This window comes from Callorhinchus milii, unplaced genomic scaffold (assembly GCF_018977255.1).
Source record: "Callorhinchus milii isolate IMCB2004 unplaced genomic scaffold, IMCB_Cmil_1.0 Scaffold5, whole genome shotgun sequence".
Classification (NCBI taxonomy): domain Eukaryota; kingdom Metazoa; phylum Chordata; class Chondrichthyes; order Chimaeriformes; family Callorhinchidae; genus Callorhinchus; species Callorhinchus milii.
The window spans coordinates 25,512,494-25,529,260 of NW_024704746.1; the positions used below are offsets into that span (position 1 = coordinate 25,512,494).

A 16,767-nucleotide genomic window follows, 5' to 3' on the forward strand; every position below is an offset into this window, starting at 1 on the left:
AACGTAGTTTAACATCAATAATAATAATATAATAATCCTTGTGTGAAGGGCACTATATAATAATAATAAATAATAATCCTTGTGTGAAGGGCACTATATAGTAATAATAAATAATAATCCTTGTGTGAAGGGCACTTTATAATAATAAATAATAATCCTTGTGTGAAGGGCACTATATAGTAATAATAAATAATAATCCTTGTGTGAAGGGCACTATATAATAATAAATAATAATCCTTGTGTGAAGAGCACTATATAAATGCAAGTTGTTATTGTATAACATTCACATACTTTGGGAGTTGAAGGGCTTTCAATTGCAGGAGTAACTTCTCAAGCAAAGGGAATTTTAATCTTCTCTGTGTTCCGTTTCTCCTCTCTCTGTAATTATCATGTGACAGCTCACAATGTATTGACATTTGCCTCTTACATTTTACACTCAGTGAATTTCAAGCGTAAAGTACTCGATTAATGTGCAGAGATTTGTTTTTCGGATCAATATTGTGATGTCACTATTTGTCGAAGTCTTTCATAATGTTGAATCATTGTCCCCGTCCTGCTCTGCTCCATCACAACCCAATTTCATGGTATTTCTGCAACTTCTGAACCGTACACACAAGGTGAGGTCAACCGTGACTGAGAAAATAAGATTCAATCAAGATTTTGCTTCAGAGATCCTAATGTTCAAGGCACCGCAAACTGGGTCTGCAGCTCGTATCTAATCTGATTCCAATCATGAGCAAGACCTCAAAATACCACAAACAGTCGTGGATTCAAGTGACCAATTTAGTATTATTATTATGTTTTTTTGAAGGAATTATGATCCTTGGAAAAGCGATCCGCCAATCGACTAACGACTTGTGAGGCGAGCGCTCTAACCACAAAGCTCTAGGACTTATCTCATCTTCGAGACGTCTCAAAGCGCTTCACAGGATATACTGTAAAGTGAATTGACTGTATATTTTGTGGACGAAACGCGTTTGCTTCAGTGTTTAATTCTGAAAAATCTTTCACACTCAAGATAAAGGCTTATAAATCCATACCTTAATATTCTGCTCAATGTTGACAGGAGTAACTAATTCTTTCCACATGTACCAGGATGAAAAGGCCTTCCTAAGGTACACATAGTCATAGACGCTGCCCTTTTTAGGAATCTGTAAACCTCGGGGGAATTTTAACTCTTTCGGTCGTGGATACCTGGAATCCCGCTCACAGAGATTTTTGAAGAAATCGCTGAAGCTGCAAGTGAGATTATTGATATCAGTGGAACGTCTCACACATTGGATTCTTAGTTTCCAAGGTAGAGCTTAAACAAATGTCATACATTCTGTTGAACAAATAAGATATAAAAGCAATAATAATAATCCTTGCATTTGATATAGAGCCTTATCAAAGCGCTTCACAGAATATACTGTACCCAGGATGTTACCTCTGTTTGGACGATGGGTCGAGAATCCCACCAATGGACCAGACAATAGAGAAGAAGCCATAAGCCACCAGTGTGTGTGTGATCTCCTCCATCTGTTTGTGTTTTATAGCAGAGAATCTCTTGTGATCTGTCACCTGCACAGTGTGAAACATGTCCTCCTCCTGCTCACCCTGATCTTCAGAGAAGCTACAAGAGAAAAAGGAACCAGTTGTAATCTCCCACAATAACAACAACAACTTGTATTTACACAGCGCCCTCACACAGGGCAGCGCCCCAGAGCGCTGGACAGTGGCGGAGGACGACACCGAGCCGGGGGGGAGGGGGAGGTGACTGTAGCCACGGTCGAAGAGGAAGGTCTTCAGGAGTGACCTGAAGATGGGGAAGGAAGGGACCAGGCGGAAGTCTATTTAGTCACACACATTACCTGATATCTTGCAGCAGACTCTCATACACCTTCAGCATGGAGGCTGTCAGATGCATTGGTGACGACTGCACCACACATTTGCACCTTTTGTGAACAAAATCGAAACATGGAGGAAGCAGCCAGTCACACAGGGTCTACAGAGAGTAACAAGATAATGTTATCTGCACAAAACAACAATAAATGACTTGTGTAAACAACCCTTCATATCAGGAGGACGTCCCAAAACGCTGGACAGTCAGTGTTTTGGACCCGAGATGGGGTCAGGGTCGGGGAGGGTGGATGGCTGGGGGGAAAGGAGGGAGATCAAAAGCATGGTCGAAGAGGAGGGTCTTGAGATGGGTCTTGAAGGTGGCAGCGGAGGGGGTGAGATGGAGGGGACGAGGTGGAGGGACTGTGGGATGGAGTTCCAGAGAGTGGGGGCAGAGTGGCAGAAGGCCCGCCCGCCAATGGTGGGGCGAGCGAGATGGGGGACGTGAAGCAGGCCAGAGCCCGCTGAGCGGAGGGAGGGAGCAGGATGGTAGGGGGGAGCAAGACCATGCAGGGCTTTGAGGATCAGGACCTTGAACTGTATCCTCTGTGTGATGGGTTGCCAGTGGAGTCAGGCGAGGATGGGGGTGATAGGGTTGCAGAGCCTGGTGCGGGAGAGGACACGGGCTGCAGAGTTCTGGATGATCTGCAGCCTGTGGAGGGAGGAGAGCGAGTCATGCCACGGGTGTGGGAGGGTCAAGGTTCTGGCGCCCTGTGATGGCCTCCCGATGTGGCTGTATAACTGTCATTTGTTGCTGTACTTTGCAAAATGAAAATTGCTTGAAACATTATAGAGGACTCTGTGGAATCCTGGGTATAAAGCGGATGATCACCTGAACCAGGTGCTTTTGTTCTGCCATCAGTTTGCCGGGCAGTTTGGTGTCCAGCCAAGACTGCACTAATGGCTCCCAGCCCAGATTCATTGGTTCCATATAGATCATCCCACATCTGCGTAGGGAAACAACAACAACAACAAATAACACTTGTATATCGAGCGTCCTGCATGTCAGAAAGACGTCCCAGGGCACTACATTGACCCGAGCTGGGAGTTGGGGTCAGGAGGGGTGGAGGGCAGGGAGGGTGGAGGTGGGAGTGGGAGGGTGACTGAAGGCGTGGTTGAAGAGGAGGGCTTTTAGGCAGGACTTGAAGGAGGCAAGAGAGGGGATGAGGCAGAGAGGTAGGCTGGGCGGGGGGACGTGGAGCAGGGCAGAGCCCGCTGAGCGGAGAGAGGAAGGAGCGGATAGTTCTATATGGGGTTAGCAGGTCACAGAGACAGACCTTCACTGAGAGAGAGGACAGGGGAGAGGGGCAGAGTCTCCTCACAAGGTGGGAGGACAGATTAGGAAAAGCCATTGGAGGTGATTGTATGCCATGTCTAAACCCCATCCATAGAGGGAATTACTGATCCCCTTAATTATGTAATTAAATAACAATCAAGATGATTTATTAATTATGAAGTGAATAAACAATTATTTTTTATCGTTGTTAATTACATCATTTGAAACAGAATGACATAATTGGACCCGGAAGGATTAAAATGAGGATTCCTTGGCCTTATCGTACACATTTGTTTATGTGAAGGAATCATAAGATTCCTCTGGAGATTGTGCTTGATTTCCGGAATGCATGTGTGTTCATTTCATCTTCAGTCTCACATGATTTCACTACTTCTGGATTCTTACACCCCGACTCGTAAAGCTCCGATCATGTCTAATTACAATCCATTTACATAATGAGCAACAATGCACTCAAACACAGATTGGAGCCAAACAAGTCATTAGCAGATATAATGTGAATCATGAGATGGCATTTTCTTACGTGGAGTCCTGTAGCGCAGTGGTTAGAGCGCTCGTCTCACAAGCAACAACAACAACAACAAAAAGGACCCAGGTTTGATTCCCAAGTAGGGCAAAACATTGGGCAAGTTTCCTTACTCCACACCCACACACGCCTCTGTTTACCTCACAGTAAGTAGGAACCTGGTTGTTAGTCGATTAGTGGATCACTTTTCCGGGGGTAATAAACTCTTCAAAACAAAAAATAAAATAAATAATAATAATTATTATTCTGCTCCTGTCTTTATGATGACAATTGTGGGACTTGCCTGCTGACTGTGGCAGGAGATGCTTGCTCAAGGTCTAACACCTCAAAGATGATATTCTGCTGGGAGCTCATCTGAATAATCTCTCCACTCATCAGGCACAGCTGCAGGATACAGGGTAGACTTCAAATTAATAGACAATGAACAATAAATGCAAATGAAATCATGAGTCACTTAAATACCAACATGCTGAATAATCTGCCTGATAATTAACAACAAAAGTGTTAACGGTTTACAGGATTATCATAACAAGTGTGGACATAAATAATGTAATCTGTGCCAACTGTGTTCCACGTTTATAAAACACACACAGTGTTGTCCTCTACCTAAAAATATTATATTAATAATATTATCATTATTATTATTAAAAGGAAAGGGTTATCTGACATTTTTTAGTTCAAATTGATTCCTTGGATTGTACACAAAATAATCGAAAAGCATTGAATCTTATTGTAATGATCTCTGTATTATTTTACATTATTAATGCAACAACAACTTGTATTTACACAATGCCCTTCACGTGGGGCAAGGTCTCGGAGCGCTTCACAGTAGCAGAGCCTGACACCAAGCCGGGGGGGGGAAGGTGACTGTAAACATGGTTGAACAGGCAGATCTTTAATAGTTGTCTAAAAGAGGGGAAGGAGGGAACGAGGCGGAGAGCTTGAGGGAGAGAGTTCCAAAGTTTCAGGGTGAACAGTAACATAGACTTTAAATAACACTTGAAAACAAATCCTTTTAATTTCACTATTAAGTTGGAAAGATCAACTGGATATCAAAATGGGTCTTCCAACAAGTCTGTCAGAGAACAGGAGGGTTTGGAAACAAGTTGATATGTGTCTGAAGGGAAATGCATGAAAATCCAGCCCTGCTTTGAAACTTTGTTTTTACCTTTTTGTTGTCATCAAGAACTGTGTTCATATTTTCCACCCACACAGCGTCCACAGGACCATCAAAGATACACCATTTTCTGTCTTTGGTGGGACTGGTGGCATGATCTCGGAATACATTTGCCAAAACTCCTAACAGAACCAAACCATTGCCACAAGTTAGTCCAACATCTCTGACACATTTATAATAATTTATAATGATAATACACATATTTGATATAGTGCCTTTTCACATTTTCGAGACATCTCAAAGTACTTCACAGAATATACTGTAAAGTGAAATTGACTTTATATTTTGTGGGAGAAAAACGGCAATCAATTGCACACAATATAACGCCTTATTACATCGTCAAATGTCTCACAGTGTTTGCAGTGAAGTGTAGTGACTATGTCTTGGTTGGTGAAGAAATTAGAAATATTTGAGAAAGATTTATAAAGGAGTAAAATGGAGAGAAGGGGAAAGGCACAAAACAAAAGGGAATGGCTTTAGCATGAGATTTAATTGTACTTTACATTTTGTAAAAAAGCTTGGACATTTCACATTTTAAACTAGGGAGCTCAACTATTCTTAAATCCTGTTGGGAAATGAGATTATAATTCAAATAAAATTGTACTTATTCCTTTATATCCCAACAGACTAGCGCAGTTCATTTTGCTGCATGTTTAATTGCCTTTTGCTCTGTGAACGCAAAAAGGTAGCGTAAAGCCTTCAATGAAATGTAATCAGTCTTTAGTTTGGATTCTTATTACTTTTATTGACGTTTTGCTGCTTGCCAGATGAGCTATGAGAGAAGTTTAAGAAAACATTCAGAAAAAGGTCAAAAACAGAACATTATTACAGGTCAAATAATCAATCTCAACAACAGGACCGTGCGATTAGGATAAAATAATAGCCCACATGCCTGTGAGAATCCAATCACTCCAGGACTAAACCTGAATTCTACACGGGTCTAAATGAGAGATTGTAATCATAGAATCACAGAACCATAGAATCGTACAGCACAAAAAGAGGCCATTCAGCCCATCAAGTCTGTGCGGCTCTTTGAGAAGAGCAATGTAATGTCCCCGGCCCTTTCCCCATAACCCGCAAACCCGTCCTCCTCAAATAAGCGTCCACCGCGTTTTTAAAAGTAGTTATCGAATCGGCCTCGACCGCCCTTTCAGGCAATGTTCCAGATTCGAACAACTCGGTGCGTGAAGCAATGTCTTCTCCCCTCCCCTCGGCTTCTTTTAGAGACTATTTTGAATCTGTGACCTCGAGTCACCGACACACCCACCAGTGGGAACAGTTTGTCCCTTTCTAACCTATCAAATCCCCTCATGATTTTGAAGACCTCTATCAGGTCCTCGTAACCTTCTCTGCTCCAATGAGAATAATCCTAACCTCTCCAGCCTTTCCTCATCATCACGGTCCCTCATTCCTGGTACCATCCTCGTAAATCTGTGTAATCACTACATTTCAATATATATCTGCGTAAGAACATCAGATTTACTAGATGAAAGAAGACCAAGGTCCATCCAGTTCATATTCCACCATCCTGATTGTCGTTATAAAAATAATAATTTGTTCACTCAATCCAGGACTGTTTGTGGGACGCTGCTGTGTGCAATTGGCTGCCACATTTCGTCCATAAATATGCAGTCAATTCAGTATATTTACAGTACATTCTGTGACTCGCTTTGAGCTGTCTCGAAGACATGATAGGGCTCTATATCAAATGGAAGAATAGTAATAATATTATTATTATAACTAGTTTATGTTCAGATTGCTTGTTTTTTATGGTAATTACCAAGGCATCTAGTTGTGTTACATTCAACTGGACCAAATAGACACAACTGTGAGTATCTTACTCACCATCACTCCATTCGTGTGAAATTGGGTCAAACCTGCCGTAGAGCTGCCCCATGGTGATGGCCTTGGGGTTGATGATGATGTATTGCACTCTGTGTTCATTGTTCAAGTTCCTCACCTCCAGGTGCCCTAACACCCCGGCCAACACCTTCAATGCACAAGTCTTCCCTCCCAGGGGACTTCCCACCAGCATAAAGCCGTGTCTCACCAACATCATCTCATAAACCTGATCACAGAGAGAATTTAATTTACCCACAAAATACACAGTCACTAGACTTTAAAGTACATCCCGTGAAGCGTTTTCAGACGTCTCAACGACGTGATAAGGCACTGTATCAAATGCAAGGATTATTATTATCATTATTATTGGTTGGGACCATACATTTAATATGCAAAGTGTGAGTTTTGTTAAACTTGTATAGAATATAAACTTTTGATCGGGACTTGGGCAGACGTACAACTTAGCGATTACATGATTTACACTGATCATACTTATGTCAGTTTTACTGTACAGTTTGTGGTTTCCTGTAGCCTTAAAGCCAGTTGTTATATAACCTGTTTGAAATGGGGGTTAAATGGTGTGTCTTTGCTGTGTTCTTCGCGTTCATTTGTCGAGGTCAGTGCTTGTGAGGATGTGAGGAGGAACAGGCTCATTATCAATGAAAACATGGAACAGGAAAGGCCATCAAATGGTTCCTGCTCTGGACAGTTTGTCTGATCGAGGGCTCAACCCACTGATTTCCTGTCCTTTGGGAGATGACTAATCACAGGATCATCTCCAACATGAGGAAGCTCAGTGACTCCAGGCCAGTCAGCAGAGCTCCAGCGCAAGAGTTTAGCATTCCATCTGTTACCTCTGACCTATTAGTGTCCCCAGCTCAAAAGTCTGTCTTGCCACAAGTCCCAGGCCTGCACAAACTGTAATATAATAATATACATTAATCATCCTCACATTTGCTGTAGCGCCCTATCACATCTTCAAGACGTCGCAAAGCGCTTCACACTGTGAGGTAGATAAGGGTTAATAGGGTGAATATTTGGGTTCATGCAGAGGGATCACAGGTGGTTGGAGCCATTCAGAGAGTCTGTTGAATCTGTTATCAATCTGTTTATCTCTCTTCAGCTGTAAAAATGTAAATTTAGTACTTTCGGTTTATGTTAGATTTTGTGAGTTAATGGGTTTTATGGTCCTGTCGGAATCCTTTAGTCTGAACGATAGTTGAGTTAATAGTTGAGTTAATGTTTTCAAACTGTCAAAGTACAAAGAATTTATTGAAGGAGGTAATCTTAGTCAATCAAAGTATTATATAAAAATTGTGTTTGTTATTTTTGTGTTGAATGCTGCGAATGTGGGAACTTATATATATATTGAATTACATGGATTTAAATAAATAAGAAATATTTTATCAAAAGCCAAGTGTTGGGTGTATTTTGTGAGGCAGCTCTGGCTGGGCACGGATCTTTGACATCATTTGAGAAGAGAAGGATCGCTCCTCTCAGAGTGAAGGAGTGTGTAATTCTCACCCAGAGAAAAGAGTACCGTGACAACAGGATACACTGTAAAGTGTAGTGACTGTATATTTTGTGGGCAAAACACAGCAGCCAATTGCGCACAGCAGTGCCCCACAAACAGTCGTGGATTGAGTGACCAAATTATTATGTTTTTTTGAAGGGATTATTACCCCCAGAAAACTGATTCGCCAATCGACTAACAATCGGGTTCCTACTGACTGCTGGTAAACAGAGGCGTGTGGAGTAAGGAAAATTACCCAATGTCTCGCTCTGCCCAGGAATCAAACCCAGGTCCTCCCGTTTGTAAGGCGAGTGCTCTAACCACTGAGTTACAGGACTCAATGTTCCACAGAGATTGCTTTATCTACATTTAATATTATTCTTATAAACATGAGTTCCCTCCTAAAGCAAATATTCATGTGGTTATTTATTACTATGGTTTAATGTACTAAACCATGACAAAATAATTCCAATCTTTACTCTCACTCGAGGCTTGCAGATTATTTATTCATGCTCTTTCCCTTTGCAGTCAGTTTAAGTGAAATAGCTTCAATCTGTATTTGTGTGAATCAATGGCTCTGAGCATTGCAAAACAGGTTTCCTTTCAATCTTCATTTCACCAATGAACAAGTTTAATCTCTCCTCATAAAGTCTTCGTCATCCTTACTTCTTTCCTCTGAACAGGTTAAGAATTTTTTTTGGTTTTGGTCAGCCGGGTGTCTAACACATGTGGAAACCCATCACCTGCTTAAGAGTCTCCAAACCAAGCTGAGCGTTCCATACGTCCCACCGACTCACGGAAACCCCAGAGTTAGATTGTTGGAATGGAATGCACTCTCTCTCTCTCCCCCTGAAGATTATATTCATAAAGCAGACATCTCTCAAATAGGGCATCCTGCCCTAAGCAGCCAAAAGGTTGGACCCTCCCTGGTAAAATGAAGACTTATTTAGCTGACTACATTTACAAATGCATTTACATTGGTAAAATAGTAAACGTGGATTATAAGTCAAATGAATGTGTTAATTATCATCTGTTCCTTACAGATACATGTTTATAATGTTGAAAACGAGAAGTTAAACCACATGGTTAATGAGATAGGATGAAGTTCCTGACCTGAATGATTTTTTCAATGAACCAAGCTGTTGGCTGCAGATGGAGTTGGTGAATGGTGTGTCTGATGGAGAACTCCATGGTCCCATGGTCAGGACTTGGCAACACCACCCCAGGGAACAGGTCACAGATGATGCCGTCGAACAGGGGGATATCGTGGGACAGGAACTGCAATTGGAAATCAAAAATAAATGAGATTATATAATAAAATAATAATCCTTGTGCCTTATCACTTCTTCAAGACGTTTCAAAGCGCTTCACACAATATACTGTAAAGTGAATTGACTGTATATTTGTGGGCGAAACAGGGCAGCCAATTGCGCACAGCAGCGTCCCACAAACAGTTGTGGATTGAAGTGACCAAATTATTATTATTTTTTACTTTTCATAATTAGCCCCAGAAAGCGATCGGCCAATCGACTAACAACCAGGTTCCTACTTGCTGCTGGTAAACAGAGGAGTGTGGAGTAAGGAAACTTGTCTAAAGTTTCACCATGCCCAGGAATCAAACCCAGGTCCTCTCGCTTGCGAGGCGAGTTCTCTAACCACTGAGCTACAGGATTGTTTGAACACAAACTCCTGTAGCTCCACTGAAGTTTTCCTCTCACAGATCAGTACATCATCAAAGTCCACAGAGTGAGTCCCAGGCTCCTGGAAGCCAGTTCTCAATATTCACACTGACACCACTTCTGTAAGAAAGTTAGATAGTGACAGAAACAAAAACACTTTCAAGTTGTCAGTCAGTCAGTCAGTCAGTCACTGTGTAAGAAGCTGCCAGTACCTTAGGCAGATTGACATCAATGATGGACCTCAAGGTAAGAACCTCCTCTCTCTCCTCAGGGTACTTTAGCTTCAGGTTTCCAGCTGCTGTTAGTACTGACTTCACTGCTCTCATCCCATAGTCATAGTGATGCTGTGAGGAAAGCTGGAAAATATAATATTCAATTGATGGACTGAGCACCATTGATTTTGTCAATGACAGCGATATCAATGGCCAAGCTATGTGTGGTTTTAGCTGGTTAGACTCCAGCAGTTACCCCAGCGCACCCCCAACCCTTGGCTCTTGCCAACCTGCACCTAATACTCCCCAGAATTGGGTAAGCAGGATACTTATGATCATAGGATGCCAGTGAAGAGCTTGTACCTGCTCTGAGCACAGCCTGTATGTGGCCACTATCTTGGCAGCGAGGATGCGAGCACTGACAAAGCCCATAGAGTACAGGGAGATCTCAGCAATCAGAGCGTAATCCGGCACCATCATGGCCACTGTACGGAACAGCACCTTGTAAAGTAAGATTGCAAGATATTAGGTTTAACGTAGCACAAATACCACTGATCATAACTCTTCATAATGTGTTGATATCACTGATGTGGAGTCCTGTAGCTCAGTGGTTAGAGCACTCACCTCACAAGTGAGAGAACCCGGGTTTGATTCCTGGTCAGGGCGAAACCTTAGGCAAGTTTCCTTACCCCACGCGCCTCTGTTTACCAGAAGTAGGAACCTGGTTGTTAGTCGATTGACGGATTGCTTTCTGGGGGCTAATAATCACTTCAAAAAACTAAATAAATAATAATAATAATTTGGTCACTCAATCCACGACTGTTTGTGGAACGATGCTGTGCGCAATTGGCTGTCATGTTTCGTCCACAAAATGTACAGTCACTACACTTTACAGTATATCCTGTGAAGTGCTTTGAGACGTCTTGAAGATGTGATAAGGCGTTAAGTCAAATGCCAGGATTATTATTATTATTATCATTATCATGTGTGCTTAGCTAAATGGGGGAATTGTCCCAATCATTAGTGAAATGAAGACATAACTCCCGGAAAAGTGGGTAAACAGCGAGGCGATTGTTTTGTTTGTGGGGATTTTATTGGGGATTTGGAGGGGTTTAATTGGGGGTTTGGGTTAAAACTGTAAACCAGAAGCTCTGAGTGTGCCTTACAGCCATGTGTATCTGTGCTGTATCCCCAACCTGACAAACACAGCTTTCTACACTGCTGAACCAGTGCCACAGGATTGTTCCGAGTTCTGACAGAAGGTCATCGACTGAAACATTAACTCATTTTCCTCTCTCCAATAGCTGCTGCCTGACCTGCTGAGTGTTCCCAGCCACTCGAGTTCTTATCCCACAGTATTGCTTCCTGTCTGGGTTCATTTAGTTTATGATGTGGGGGTAATGACCATATTAACAGGTCATTAGGAGAACATTAAGCAACTCGCACAGACTTTTGCTGGTTGGATGACTCAAGCTTTACTGCTTGGTAGACGCTTGCTGTCCTCTGCAGATTAAACCACTGATCAGTGTGATTCTAATTCTGATTGGCCTTATTGACCGACAGAAGGAAAATGCTTTATTATTATTATTATTATTAATAATCTTTAATCAAAGTTCTTGCATTTGGTGTAGCACGTTATCACGTTGTTGAAACACCTCAAACTGCTTCACATGATATACTGTAAATGGATTGACTGTGCATTTTGTGGGTAAAATGCAAGTTTATACCAGTTTTGAGGCCTGCAATTGAAATCCGAGCCAATTCATCCTTATAACTTTATTATTTTATTCAATATTATTTCTCCCACAAATTATACAGTGAAGCGCTTTGAGACATCTCAACTACATGATAAGGCACTATATCAAATGCAAAAATGCAAGGATTATTATACCAGAATCATTATCATCATTATCACTATTATTATTATCATCATTATTATGATTATCAGGTATACAGACATGATTTGCAGCACTTACCTTGAGGTTATCAGGTAGTTCAGCTCTCCCAGCATAGCCTGGGTTCATGGTAATAAACACAGTGCATGAGGGATCCAGAGATATCTGTGTCCCTTCAAACACAAACACCTTCACCTGCTCTGACACTGCCCGCTGAATGGTTTGGATCTGTTGGGCGACTACAGAAAGGACCTAAGGTTCAGACCAAAATACAATCTGTTTATTTAACAACTGGCAGCCAAACCCAAAATAATCTCAACAGCGTCACTAAATTATGGTGTTTCTGCTCACGCTTTCAAGACAAAGCATTGACGGTAATCTAGGTTTTATTGTGTATGATATTCAAATCCCTGAGATAGTTCTGATACCCCCAGATCCCAACTAGAGTTATTTGGTTAAACACAATGGAGCTACTGTGATTTGATTGTCATCTTCAATAGGAAAGTACCTTATCACGCCATTAAGACGTCTCAAAGCGCTTCACAGGATATACTGTAAATATATTGTGAGGCAAGTGCTCTAACTACTACAGGAATCCACATATAGTTCTGTACAGTGTATAAAATGGTCTAAATCATGGAAAGTGTTACTGGCTCGACAGAATAAGCACGCAAATGGGGTTTATAGATTTTACAATAGCTTTACTCCATCAAGGAATTTAACTGGGACAGATAAAAGTCTGACTCCTCTCTAGTAGAAATTAACCAAAGCTCAATAGAAAAATTCCAAGTTGGAAGTATTCACACATCTTCATTATATTGTGCAACAAATCTGCAAATATCAGTGGTTAATTGTATTTTTTGCATCTGTCGATACTATAGTCAGGAAAAACTCTGTGAACCATTTTCATTCAACGTTAATTTAAACAGAGATGGTTGTGGTTGGTGCTATAGTTACCTCAAGCTCGATGCGATTAAATTCATCAAAGCAAGCCCAAGCTCCTGACTGCGCCAGGCCTTTGAAAAATTTCCCCATCGCCTTGTAGTCCAGCCCATCAGAGCAGTTAAACACAACACACTGTGAAATACAGTGAAATATAAGTCCTGACCTTCTCACATCAAAACAAAGCCACACAAGCTACCAATTCATTCTAATAAATTAGTATCAACAAATATGTGAATCCACCGAGTCCCAATAGTTGAGTGGATAGAGCACTCGCCTCGAAAGCAAGACCTGGGTTCGATTCCCGGGCGGGACAAGCCGAAACCTTAGGCAAGTTTCCTTACCCCACATGGCTCTATTTACCTAGAATTATTATTATTTATTTTTAAGGGTTAATTAACCCCGGAAAGCGATCCGCCAACCGACCAACAATCAGATTCCTATTTACTGCTGGTAAACAGAGGCGTGTGGAGTAAAGAGTCTGTGTGGAGTCTGTAGCTCAGTGGTTAGAGCATTGGCCTTGCAACCGAGACACTTTGGTTCAATTCCAGGCAGAGCGAAACCTCGGGCAAGTTTCCTTACACCACACATCTAATAATAATCCCTCCAAAACAAAACAATAATAAATTGGTCATTTTCAATCCACGACTGTTTGTGGGACACTGCTGTGCACAATTGGCTGCTGCGTTTCGCCCACAAATATACGGTCAATTCACTTTACAGTATATTCTGTGAAGCACTTTGAGACATCTCGAAGATGTGAAAAGCACTATACCAAATGCAAGGATTATTATTATAAGGAAACTTGCCTAAAGTGTCGTCCTGCCCGGGAATCGAACCCAAGTCTCTGGCTTGCAAGGTGAGGGCTCTAACCACTGAGCTACAGGCCTCCACATTATCTCTGGCCGTCAGGCACTCGGGGCTCCCCGAATATATTGCTGACGTTACTGTATCTAACGGTCACCACCTGCTTGGCCACCGCTTTGGCCAGATCTTTGCAGGTTTCTGTTTTGCCGGTTCCTGCTGGTCCTTCAGGGGCTCCCCCGAGATTCAGCTGTAAAGCTCCCATCAGCGTCCTGTAACAGCAACACACAGCTGATAACAACAACAACAACAATAACAACAACAACAATAATAACAATAACAACAACAACAACAACAATAATAACAATAACAACAATAATAACAATCCTTGTAAAGCTCCCATCAGCGCCTGTAACAGCAACACACAGCTGATAACAACAACAACAATAATAACAATAACAACAACAACAACAGTAACAACAACAACAACAATAACAACAATAATAACAATCCTTGTAAAGCTCCCATCAGCGCCTGTAACAGCAACACTTACAGCTGATAATAATAATAATAATTCTTGCATTTGATAATAATAATAATAATTGATATCAAATACAAGGATTATTATTATGATGATGATGAACGAGTTAATAATCCAATCATGTAATTCCATTGGCCGCGAACCACTTTCCAGTCACTCCTGTTGTCACAGAGCTCCTGAACCGAGGGGAAGATGTTTGATGGTTTTTCTAGATGTAAATGCTCATCACCACATACACAACACAAGCTGTTTCCGATTGCGACCTGGAGGCAGCAGCACATTTCACATCTCAAATTGTCTTTGTGGAAAAAGGGACATTTGTTTTATTCAATGTTTTGTGGCTTTCTTTAGATTGTATTGTGAGTGAGCAGTTAAATGGACTGTGGCGTAAAACTGTAGAACATTTTAAAGTTGAAATGGAAAATGATGGAAATTGAGAAGCTGGTGAGTTTCTGAATGAGAAAGAAAGGGGTGCATACGCCCTCCATCAGAACGGGAGGAAATTGGCTGGAGAATGGCGTCTAGAGATAGGGAACGAGTTACATATTTAAACACCGCCAACTGCATTCACAAGGAAGCAGCAAATAATAGTAATTAATCCTTGCATTTGAACAGCACCTTATCACGTCTTTGAGACGTCTCAAAGCGCTTCACAGAATATACTGTAAAGTGTAGTGACTATTATTTTGTGGGCGAAACGCAGCAGCCGATTGCACACAGCAGCGTCCCACAAACAGTTGTGGATTGAATGACCAAATTATTATTTCTTTATATATATATTCTTTTGATGGGATTATTACCCTTGGATCTGCCAATCGACTATTTTTAAGTCCAGTTTGGATTTACTTCCTAATATGAATCATTTTAAAATGTAAAAAGATTATAATCCGATCAATTCAATTCAATTTAATACAAAACAATACCATCAATGAACTCAAATCTTAGCTGCATCACCTCAGCATCAATATTGCAACAGGTTTAACCTTTCAAACTGTTATTATTAATAATAATGATAAAATAAATGCTTTGTTGATGTATGTTTCCTTACCTGTAGCACCTATCAGTCAGAGGAGTAATGACGAGTCTCCCTGTGTTACCCAGGTACTCATAGCCATAAGGTACTGTGGTTGTAATCATTCTCACAATCACTTTCCTCTCTTCCCAATAATAGCGTAGTTGGGCAATCCAGTTAAAGTCAGTCGTGGTACTGATTCCAAGGTCATTCAACTTGGCCACAACATCACGGGCTGGCAAAGAGAATCACGCACACAATTATCATCCTGTGGACCCAATGTATTATCAAGAAAAAGAATAATCATAAACACCCGAGCAGAAGAGGTTATTGATCTAACTCCAGGAATCCATAGCCACAGATTCACATCGTGACATTAGTTTTCTATATCCCAGTTGTGTGCTTTCAGAGCAAAGAAGATTTTGCTGAAAAAAGGTCCAACTCTGACCTTGTCCTTGTCATCCCAAGTGGGAATGACCTCAACACATTCAAATCTAACTGGAGTCTTGTAGCTCAGTGGCTAGAGCACTCGCCTCGCAAGCCAAAGGACCTGGGTTTGATTCCCAGGTGGGACAGGGTGAAACATTGGGCAGGTTTTCTTACTTCACATGCCTCTCTTTATATCATTTTATTATAATAATCCTTGCATTTGCTATAGCGCTTTATCATGTTGTTCAAACATCTCAAAGCGCTTCACAGAATTTTACTGTGAAGTGTAGTGACTGTGTATTTGTAGGTGATTGTAAAAGCCAATTGTGCACACAATAATGTCTGACCAACAGGCATGGAATGAGTGACCAATTATATTTGGGAGAATGTTGGCAGGACACCGGGAGAGAGCGAGAAACTCCCTTCACTTTTCGAATATTGGGTGGGATCTTTAACAACTACCTGAACAGACAGACAGGACCTCAGGTAACATCTCATCTGAAGGACGGCACCTCTAACACTGTAGCACACTCCCAGCACTGCAATGGAGTTTCACCCTGAGCTATATGAGTTCAAAGTCCTGAAGTAGGGTTGAACCCACAACTTTTGACCTCTTGGGTGAGAGTGCTCCCAACTGAGCCATGGGGGTCATTGGACAACATCACCCAATCATGCACATCACCTGGGTTTGATTCCAGTCATTCTCCTTGAAGGAGACGTGTGAGTACAGCAAACACAGTAAATTCATCTTCCAGTCAATTGTGAGAGGAACTATTTCATAGTTAGCTTTCTCCCCCTGTAAAGCTATTGTGACTTTCACTCCTACCCCTGGAGTCTCTGTTAAATGACTGGCAATTTGAACAATTCAACCCATTCTCACTGGCAGGCCACTTAAAGTAAAATTGCCTACTTGAGTTCACATCAGTCGGTTACAGAGCAATAATCGTAAAGGTAGTTGCTTTCATATTTCATTCGATTGGCGAATTGCTGTTCTGGCAGTAATAAATAATCCTTCAAAAAAAA

At 41.5% G+C, this 16,767-nt stretch overlaps 1 protein-coding gene across 1 annotated transcript in view; it reads right to left on the reverse strand.

Annotated features, from left to right (window-relative positions):
• LOC103188906 (dynein axonemal heavy chain 3-like) overlaps window positions 1-16,767 on the reverse strand; it is a 135,357-nt gene that overhangs the window by 34,918 nt on the left and 83,672 nt on the right. The window contains exons 28-41 of the mRNA XM_042335009.1: window positions 15,352-15,550; window positions 13,926-14,034; window positions 12,974-13,093; window positions 12,098-12,268; window positions 10,485-10,622; window positions 10,122-10,265; window positions 9,344-9,508; window positions 6,721-6,943; window positions 4,867-4,997; window positions 3,982-4,082; window positions 2,711-2,825; window positions 1,851-1,984; window positions 1,427-1,612; window positions 1,041-1,236 (exon numbers count right to left, since the gene is read on the reverse strand). Of these exons, the coding sequence (XP_042190943.1) occupies window positions 1,041-1,236; window positions 1,427-1,612; window positions 1,851-1,984; window positions 2,711-2,825; window positions 3,982-4,082; window positions 4,867-4,997; window positions 6,721-6,943; window positions 9,344-9,508; window positions 10,122-10,265; window positions 10,485-10,622; window positions 12,098-12,268; window positions 12,974-13,093; window positions 13,926-14,034; window positions 15,352-15,550 (2,132 nt within the window). The remainder of the gene's footprint in view (window positions 1-1,040; window positions 1,237-1,426; window positions 1,613-1,850; window positions 1,985-2,710; window positions 2,826-3,981; window positions 4,083-4,866; window positions 4,998-6,720; window positions 6,944-9,343; window positions 9,509-10,121; window positions 10,266-10,484; window positions 10,623-12,097; window positions 12,269-12,973; window positions 13,094-13,925; window positions 14,035-15,351; window positions 15,551-16,767) is intronic.